A 10638-nucleotide genomic window follows, 5' to 3' on the forward strand; every position below is an offset into this window, starting at 1 on the left:
AAAAAAAAAAAAAAAACATTTTAAGAGTCTACTCTGACAGAAAAAGTGCTTAAATTAACAAATTTGCCTTCAGTTGCTCAGTAAAAGTTGCTCTTCCTTAAACCGCTCTATATTCAAAACACAGCTTTACCAAAATCATATTTAGAAAAACGCAAGCAAGGAAATCATATTTCTGGGGTATGTTTAGATAGTTTATTTCGTTTCTTTTTCTTAGTGAATTATTGCCATTTTCGAAGACACACTTATGCTCAATCATACACCGTTTAACCCTTCGGCAATGATTGGGTCCAAATGACCTAATTTTCATGAAGAAACTCTTTAATTAGAGAGTTAGGTATTTTTAAATAAGCTGCGGTATTGTCTATTCATTAAAAGCATAATCAGTTGTGATCTTGTAAAAAAATTAAAGTTTTTTATTTTATTTTGTTTTTGTAGAAGGTAACATAGCCTTTCCATACAGCCAAAGTGTTTCTGGGTCATTTTGCCCCAAATTATTATTTATTATTATATTAAGGGCAACTTTGAACCGGTAAACAACAGCACTTGCCGATAAAGTGTTTGCAAGTGATAAATAAAATATTAACTGAATTCATACTGAAATATGGTTTTTTCTTTAAATTGACTTATTTCTATCATTGGATCCAAATTACCCAAAAATATTATAGGGAGGGGTAAATTCCAAAAACTGCATTTTAACCAAAATTATTATTTGCTATTTAAGGGTAATATTAAACCGGTAAGCATACAGCTCTCGCCGATATAGTATTTGCATATGATAAATTAAATAATATCTGAATTCAATAATTTTTTTCTTAAAATTGATTAATTTCTACTATTATAAAAAGGAGTAAATTTCAAACACTGCAGAAGGGTTAAGTAATACTTAACATTTTCTTTTAATGAAATTCCGTTTAAATATTTTTCGAAAATTGGTTTGTTAACTTTTTTTCAGCACTTGATTCGGTACATTAAGTTTAGCACCTTCTGTCGCACTTTTTAAAGAAATCTTTAGTTGCTAAAATAGCAGAGAGTAGTGGAATTTTTAGTTTATTTTTTGTTTTATTCAAATTGATTTCGGAAAACATTCTTTCATCATTTGCTGTAGCGACTGCAATGCAAAGGATATTTAGCTGAAACCATTTGCTTAAAATGCGGGGCTTAAAAAAATCCGAAAGAGAAATTCATTCGTTCAAATCGGAAATTTAAAAAAAAAAATTATCTTTTCTAGAAGGTAATTTATTTTAAACTATGAATCTGGCAACATTGCTCTGGAGGTAAGATAGAGCGAGAGAGAGAGGGAGAGAGAGAGAAGAAAAGGCGAGAGCAAAAAAGGCAGAATCAGCATTCGGACTACTGAAATTCGATTCGGGAGTAAATGACTCGAAAAATCGGGGTAAAAACGAAGATTTCGCAACAGATTTACATTATTTTATTAAATAGTATAAGGAATCATTTTTACATCTTTAGGTACTTTTTCAGATCGTCACAGTTTTTTTTTTATAATAACGCATTATTTGCATTTTCTTAATAAGAACACTTGCAAACATTAAGCTTTCAAATGTTTCGACATAAAGCATATTTATTCCTGTATTAATTTTTAATAAGATTCATCTCTGAAAATTTTCTTTCGTCAGCGGCACTACTGTGCGGTAAAATAGCTAATGTCAGCATATACTCTGCCAAATTGCTAGACATACACCTTTCCAAAACATTTTTCTGGTCCTTAATTAATCCCTTGCTTTGGGAAATGAAAAGTTATTGAGCAAAAATTTAAGAAGTTAATTTTTTTGCACTATATTCTTAATGTGTATGGAAAAGTAAAAAAAAAAAATCTGGGCATATTTTAGGTCAAGCGGATTAGGGAGTAGACTTTAAATTTAAAAAAGAAATCGGAATAAATCTACTCCAATCGGAGCAAAGTCCGGATGCTGGTCAGAATTCAGAAGAACATGCGCGATATTTTAATAAGGAACGAGAAAGTAATCGAATGAGAAAGCGAGCTGGCAAAATATAGAGCGTCACAGATCTATCAGATCGAGTTAAAAAAAAAGTTGAAATGTAAAATTTGTGCTTAATATTTTTGAATCGTATGTACTAGATTCAGCAAAGGAAGCCATAAAATTGGCTTAAAGAATTATTTACTGCTGATAAAAATGTTTTTTAGCTACATATATCGTAAAATATGATTAGAATCCTTTATGTTGCTTGTTTCTAGCTTGGCTGCGATCCAAAGACTCCTTCATTTGTTTGATACAAAAAGGTACTTAATATATTAGGTACCAGCGACTCAAAGTCTTAGTTGCGGGCTTTATGAAATCAAATGCACTTATACCATAAAGCGTTTAATTTTGAACTTAGTTTATGTGAATGGGCTAAATAAGAAATACCTGCGCCTTCTAATTAGCAGATTTCCTTAATAAGGAATCTTAAACTTAATAACCTCCATTTTAAGGCATCCAATACGAATTAAAAGTGATGTTTTTTAAATTTTATACTTCAAACTGCATATCTGATTTTTGTTTTTACAAACCGCAAAAACGCACTATGGGTAATTTGACCAATTTTGTGAACAAAATTAATTATGACACAGCAACCTTTTTATTTTTTACAGGGTTCGTATTTGCACACACATGCTCTGCTCACACACACGCCAGAAACACATTCAACTTGCACTCACTGCTCATACACATGTGTGTGCATAAGTGGAAAACAAACTCTACTCACAGAAAAGTGTGTGCTGTTTGTTATTAAGCACATGCACATGTGTGTGAGCCGATTTTTGTACAAATTTCAGCCCATGCACATGCACATAATATCTGTGTTCGTATGGAAAAGTAGCTTATGTCGAAAGGCCGGCTTTAGTATAATGCGGCATTCCCTTTATTTTTTAAACGACAAGGAATTTTTTGATGAGACTTAAAAAGAATATTGACTTGCTAGTATCGGAACTATTTCTTGCAAGTTTATTTGCTAAAAGTTGTTTAACGGCTTAGCGCCCGTAAGTCATTCGCAATCGTATGCTGCGAATGCCGATTTATACTAAAGCCAGCCTTTCGACATAAGCTACTTTTCCATACGAACACAGATATATTCTTTAAAAGAATTTGTTTATTAAACGTTATTTTTTGAAAGACAATTCAATAAAAAGTGAGATGTTGTTTGTTTTTTATATGACAGAAAACATAATAAAAAATTATTTTAAGATTTGAGTTAGAATTCGAAGTGTATAAGTTTCTCTACGCATAGCACACACATGTGCGTGTGCTTTACCTTAATAAAAAGAAAGTACACACATGTGCCCGTGCTGTTTACCAAACGGCACACACATGTGATGTGAGCAAATTTTTAATTTTTTATATGCACAGCACACGTGTGTGAGCTTAAAATGTTAGGATGTGCTGCACATGTGTGTGCAAATACGAACCCTGATTTTTTATTGATTGGCACGCGATTCCTCACATTTTTGCACAAAAAAAAAATCTTGACCCTTGACGATCGATGGGCAAAAAGAAGTCACTTTTTAATTTTCAGTTTCATTGAACAAGTTTGAACCTCTTATTCAAAATATTTATTTTAAACTTTATGCAGTCGCCAATTAAAAATAAAAAAATTGCCAAATTATATCAATATATATGTAATTCATGTGTACATACGGGGTGCTCCAAAAACAGCAAAGTCGGAATTTTAATTTTTCTATATCGAAAAAAAGTATGCCCGTATTTTTTTTATTTTGAAATCAAAAGATATTTAAAGATAAATATTTTTTGATTTCAAAATAAAAAATAAAGGTTTATATTTTTTTCGGTATAGAACAATCCCAGGGGGTGAGAGCATAAAAATTCCGACTTTACTTTTTCACATGCATTTTTGGACCACCCTAATGTACATACATATATATCAATTAAAAACATTAAAGCTTTGGATTTCCAAATTTCTCTGCTGAAAAATTAAAAGGAGCAGCCTTTGCAGCAACGAAATCGTAAACAGCCTTTTGTTTCCTCTGTCTCGGTCAAACTCGGTCAAATATTAAGATAATATATTAATTTTTAACTTAAATATGGCTGGTCGAAAACAGCCAAAAAGCAGAACACAAAAACGATTACAATATTTGACACGCAGACAACGGCTTTCACCACCTGCAAGGCAGTTGTGTTTTTTTTTTTACAAAAACAAAAGACGCCGTTATAGTTTATTTTTGGAAGTACGAAAAACGACTTTTGGCCACATAAACTGATCAAATTACCCATAGTGCAACGTATAGTTGTCAATGCTTGAGACATATCACAACAACTCCTTATTTTATGCTCGACCATGAAAACTCAATACTAAACCTACATTATGTACGTGTCTCTTGTATGAGGTATCTCATAAACATATTTACAGCCAAATTTAATTTAGAATTAAAAAAAAAAATGCATTCCTGAAACTCGTAAAAAGTATACAGCACATACGTAAGCTAACAACTAAGCCAAATCTGAGTTAAATATAAAAAAAAAAGAATCGCATTCCAATTTTAACGCTGAGCCAATCCATTTGGGCATGCAAATTTCAAAACTTTGCTTTAGTATAGGCATTGCCGACTAACTGCTTGAATACAAATACAAAATAGCATTCCATTTCAATACGAAAATTTCTTAGAAAAAACTCGAGCATGCTTTCCGAAAAATTGAACAAATATTCATTATACTTATGTACTCGTCTGACTGACTGTATTTTTAATTAAAGTTCTCTGTAGCATTTTGCGGACACCTTACCTTAATATCACCACCGCCTGGAGTATGCTTGACATTATCCTTTGAACCGACTTTTGGTTTAGCCTTATCTTTGAAGTCCGTTTTAATCGTTTCGATCTTCTTATCACCGCCACCTGGCTTATGATTGGCATTCTCCAAAGAGCCTATTTTCGACTTGGCATTCCATTGTAGCTTTGTCGATATAATCTGTGTTGCCCGTAATATTGCAAATTAATTTAAAATAACTGTTGTTTATGATACATTTAAATGTGTATAAATAGTTGAAATATATGTATGTGTCTATGTATGTATTTAAGTATTAGGGTGGTCCTTAAAAATATCAACATCTACATTTTTTGTAGTGCACCCGTTTATTTTGTTCTATACACAAAACAAAGACATCCGCGAAAATTTCAAAATTGTAAAAAAAAATGTAGAGGTCGCTACCAGCGTTTTGAAAAATTTTAATTTTTTTAAATAGGTAAGATCTACTTTTTCAAACCCTGGTAGCCATGATGTAATAATAAAAGGTGGCAGCTTGTTTCGACGCCCCTTAGCTCAAGGTTGTATTTGGTAAGCTTATGACGCACAAGAGAAAGTGGAAGAAAAGAAGGTCGTTTGTCGAAATAGTACTTAATTTAGTACTAATTTTCAAAACGGCGATTTTGGATAATTTTTTATAAAAGTTTTGTATAAACATAAGCAAAATGATTTATGTATCTCACGGAAAACGTGTAAAATAAGGTTTACTAAGTTTGAATATCAGATTTTTTATATTTTTTAAAGTTTCATATATTGTATTTTGACATCAATATGTACTGAAAAATGTATTTAATTAACCTATCTTTTCGTATAAAAGGAATAACTAAAAAATTTGGGAATGACTGAGTTTACTATTCGCAGTAATATTAAAAAGTAGTTTCTCAAGGAGACAAATAAAATTTTTCTAAGTTAGCTTAAGTTTGCGGTTAATGCGAGATGAACGCGATTGCATAACAACTTTTTTTTGCATCATGCCTCTAATTTTTATTTTTTTATTTTGAAATTATCGTGGTGGTCTTTATGTTGTACATAGAACAATTATTGATATTTTTAAGCACCACTCTGGCAAGTATAATAGATAGTGTTTATGAATCATATGGTGTTTTGTTTTTGTTTTCAGCTTTTTTTTCGCTATGTAATTGTACATATGTATGTCATTAGAAACCTGAATTGGAAATTGAAGATTGCCGCAGATGTTGCGATTGATCAATGTATGTTTCTAACCTCAAAAGTTGAGCTCGAAGAAATTTAAGAGCCAAAATTATATCAAAAAAAAATCATTAGCGATTTTTGTTATTTATGCTTGTATTTGCTTCCGTAAACTATGTACATGTGTATTTCAGTTTTTAGTTTTCTTTATCTTGTCTAAGGTTTTTTTTATTTTTTGTATATATGGAGCGGAGCGCAGATACATGAAATAAATCGACCGTTAAAGTAGTGTACTACAAATGTTTAATGGTGTCTGAAATCATAACGCAACAATCGGCGAACTACTGAACTGTGAAATTGCCTCATCACAATAAGTATACCAAAAATTAATAATAAAAAATTATTTTAAACATCTACGCGAAAAAAGTGAAGAATTTCACAAATTAAAGCATCGTAGCCTATAACTATTTGCAAATGTGGGATTGTTTATCCTGAGTGTATTCAATACTTAGAGTGAGCTCAATACTACATACTTTAGTGTGATTATGCTTTAAAGACTACTCAAAATAGTTGCACCTACATATGTAAGTGTTTAAATGCAAGTAAATATTATTAATTAAGACAAATTATCAAAACTTGTTTTATTTTTATATTAATTTCAAATATGTTGAAAAGCTTAGACCCGTTTAAAGCCTTGCTTTAAAATATATTTCATATACTTATTTATATTTTATTTCCAACCTCCTAATCTTACCTTTTTTTCGCCACCACGTGGCGTATACTTGTCATTTTTCGCCTCAATTCTGGGTGCGGCTTTTATTTCGATCTTCTTACTCTCGATTTTAACATTACCTCCACCGGGCTTGTAACCAGCATTGTCAAGCGAACCGATTTTAGAACGCACCGCTTTGAGATTGGGTGAAGGAGCGTGTCCGACTTGAATTTTGTTCATTGATACTGTCAAAGAAAGCATTAAGTTTATTTATTTATTTTTTATAGTTTTAAGATTTGAAAATATATAGAGTCAACTCATATGGGGAATACTGAATAAAATAACACAAATATAACCGTATACGTTAAAAGAAGCACTAATTATTGTTAAATGGTACAGACTTTTAATTATAGATTCCCAATCCAAACAAAAATGCTTTTTTCTTTACCAAGCAGGTTTTAGTTGCAGTGTAATATTGCTGTACCCAAAGAGAAGTTTCTAGGGCTGGATTCTGTAACTGTGGGAAAATGCAGTGTACCTAGCCCGAGTGCAAAATTCACAACCAAAAACTCACGGAATAAAATCCACTTCCCATATAACGGTATTTTCGAAAAATGTAAAAACTACGATATCTCAGTAAATATGTACAATCTAAATTGTTGAAAATTAATATGTGAAGTATAATTATGGTAAAAAATAATATTATGAAATTTTTGGAAAATGGGCGTGACTCCTCCCACTTATGATGAAATGCTGTATCTCAGTAGCCGCTTCACCAATCCTTACCAAAATCGGTCCGAGCCTTGTTTAGGGTGCAACTAGAAAATCTTTTGAAAATCTTTGAAATCGGGCAATAACCACGCCCACCTCTCATAAAGCATGAAAACTACGATAAATTAGTAACTATTGAAGCAAATTCACTCAAAATCAATGATTGCAACAATCACTTAGCAAAAAATTTGAATATTATACATTTTTGGATAAATAATCGGCTTGGCCCCGCCCTCTTATGACCACAAATGTGTATCTCGGCAACCGATTCATCAAATTTAACCAAAATTGGTACACCTTATAACCTTGGTACGCAAAGGCAATTTTCTGAAAATTATTCAAATCCGACTAAAATTACATTTCCTTCCCTTCCCTTCCTTCCTTCCTTCCTAAATTTCAAAAATATGAAAACTCTGATATGTATTTCAAAAACCGAGGACACTTATTTGCCCCATTCTAATATGTACTACCAACAATCTTTTAACAATAAATAAGACTGTTATAGACTTTTAGAAATTGGGCGTGGCACCGCACACTTTATGACTAGAATGGTCTATCTCGGTAACCGCTTTATCGATTTCTACCAAACTTCTTGGTTCAATGATTTCATTAAGTCAGCATATTATTGAAAAAATCGGGAAAAACACCCCTGCTTATCATGCAAAGACGATATTTTATACCTGCGCCGGGTATATAAAATTCGGTATCGCCTGAACTCATACTTCTCCTACTTGTCTTAAGTTAGGATAGTACCCCCAAAATCCGTTTTTCTGAAACATTTTACCACCAACTCTTACACCCTTACTTCTGCCGTTCACATTAAATTTTGAGCTTTGGTGCATTTAGAAACGTAAAGTAGAATTTTGAAAATATTTTTGTGTATTCGGGGGTTTTTTGTATGAAAACTGTACTAAATATTTGTTGGATCGCAAAAATAATTTCAAATTCGGATTCCTCGCACCAAAAAACGTTCCGATACGAATTTTCAGAGCAATCGAAAATCGTAAAATTTCGGCCAAAAAACGGGTCCCGCCTAAAAATTTGAATTTGATATTACTCGATTAAATGACCTAACCTACAAAATGACTATCACCACTGAATTGAAAATACTCGAATTGAGTTTACTAGGTAGGCCGTCGGGATTATTCGTGGAGAGATACGTGGAGATACGTGGACGATATTGAACAAAGAGGAGACGACTTTTGGGAGCTTTCGAGAGAACTATACATTTCGTGCAAAAACTAATAATATATATATCATATCATGGCTCAACAAAAAAAAATTTTGTGCCACAGCCAATAAGCAATGTTTCTTATAACATTTGTTTCCGCAGCATCAAAATTTAAACTTCAAATTTTTAATTTGGCTTAAGTTTATAAGATATTTGCCATTTTCTACTACAACTTACACCTATGGCAGCACGTAAAAAACAATTATGTAATTGATAAAAAAAAAGTTAGAAGAACTTCTTCGTTAAATTTGCAAACTTTGTTGAACCGACTTCAATTTGTCGGAAATTTTTTCTTTCTTTATTGTGTATGCTAACGGATAATTTTGAACCATGTGAACCATTTTCGATCATTCTTTTTTTATCGGAAAAGTGGTAACTCAAGGTTGATTCCACACTTATTTACTTTAGTTCCGTACATTGTATAATGAAGAGGTTAACAGTAGTTTTTTTGCCTTGTATTTCGTGAATGTTACTTAGTTTTTTTTTCGTTTTGGGCTTAAGTGGCAAAAATTAGGCTTTGTTTTTGTCTATTAAGAAGACTACGTGTCGATATTCTATAGATGTAGTTAACAAATGCTAAACATTGTTTTTTGACACTATAAATCTGGACTACCCTGAAAACTAATTCGAAGGCCAGTTTCTTATTCTGTGAAAAAAGTCCTATAGGAATGATATATCTGTCGCAAACATTTCTTGGCCAAGCGCCAGTTTTATGAGTATTTCTATTAAAATGAAAGTATGTATAGTTGTGTTTAAGCTCACAAAGAATTCGTCTAAAAGAAAAAAATGCAACATTTCCATATGCAATATATACCAGATGCATTAGACCACCTTTCCACCCTTCTAAATTCGAGGAAAATATTTTTGTATTGAAAAACGCAACAATATGAACTACAAAGTCGGGGATGCTCTATCTTTTGGTCGGTTTCGACCGCAAGTGGGAAAAATACTTTTTCCAGAAATAAATTTCCGACAAAAGTTATGTATTTTTGTACCTACTATACTTTCATTTTTTTTTTAACGTCTACACTAGGCATTTTGTTGTAAGTGCGTACCTACATATATGTTATGATCCAACTTACCTTTTTTAACTGGCTCCGGTTCGGGAGTCTTCAACAGCAAACGATTTCTAGATGTGGAACGTGATTTGGACGATTTGTTCGATGGTGTGGCGCTAGGTGGGCGAGAGGCGGCTCCTTTGTCTCCCTTCGAAGTGGTGGATGTTGGTGTCTTGGCCGGTGAGCTGGGTGAACCGGGTCCGTTGCGTTCCTAAATAAATAAGAATAAATAAATAAAATTATACGGTAGTAATTCGGTTTATGTCCATGTGTCCATGTATGTATGTGTAAGTGGGTACGTATTTTTCCCATTTCGACGCGTTATAAATATGCTTTATTATAATTGAAAAATTCGTGTCAGCTATAATCACCAAATGCATTTTTTCACGCATTGCAAATTTTATAAAATAGTCAAATTGGTTTTTTTATTATTTTTATGTTTTTTTTTTGTATTATTTTTATTATAGTACACTCTTAGCGTTCGATTTGCAAATTATTTCGACTTATTTCGCTACACCGCGCTTGTACACTTCGACATTTCGACTAATTTGAGCATTATGACTTCAAAGGACGAATGTGATTTTGCTTGGAATTCTTTCACATTGTTTTATCGATTCAACTCGACGCAAAGTGTACCACTTTTGGTATTTTTAGTGTAAAAGACAGTTGAATAAAAAAAAAAATACTCGTATCATGCAAAACAGGTAAAAGAAAAACTACAATACGAGCAAAACAACAGCAAAAAAAAGACAAGGAAACCTGCGAAAACATAAATAATATGCCCACACCCTTGGCGCATCAAGGCTGATTTTGGCGCTGGCGTTGTTGGCCCTTTCCAGCTGGCACAGATACTTGTACGGACGATTGCACTCCTCTGCCCAATTACGATGTTTCGTTTCCTTTCATTCTCATCGATAAACATTTGTTCTAAATTATCTTTTA

At 32.4% G+C, this 10638-nt stretch overlaps 1 protein-coding gene across 1 annotated transcript in view; it reads right to left on the minus strand.

Annotated features, from left to right (window-relative positions):
* Positions 1-10638, minus strand: part of LOC108362398 (microtubule-associated protein tau) — a 35534-nt gene that overhangs the window by 14608 nt on the left and 10288 nt on the right. The window contains exons 4-6 of the mRNA XM_017615337.1: positions 9721-9907; positions 6679-6881; positions 4740-4940 (exon numbers count right to left, since the gene is read on the minus strand). Of these exons, the coding sequence (XP_017470826.1) occupies positions 4740-4940; positions 6679-6881; positions 9721-9907 (591 nt within the window). The remainder of the gene's footprint in view (positions 1-4739; positions 4941-6678; positions 6882-9720; positions 9908-10638) is intronic.

This window comes from Rhagoletis zephyria, unplaced genomic scaffold, assembly GCF_001687245.7.
Source record: "Rhagoletis zephyria isolate East Lansing unplaced genomic scaffold, Rhagoletis_zephyria_1.1 Rzeph_scaffold_01002, whole genome shotgun sequence".
In the NCBI taxonomy this organism is placed as follows: domain Eukaryota; kingdom Metazoa; phylum Arthropoda; class Insecta; order Diptera; family Tephritidae; genus Rhagoletis; species Rhagoletis zephyria.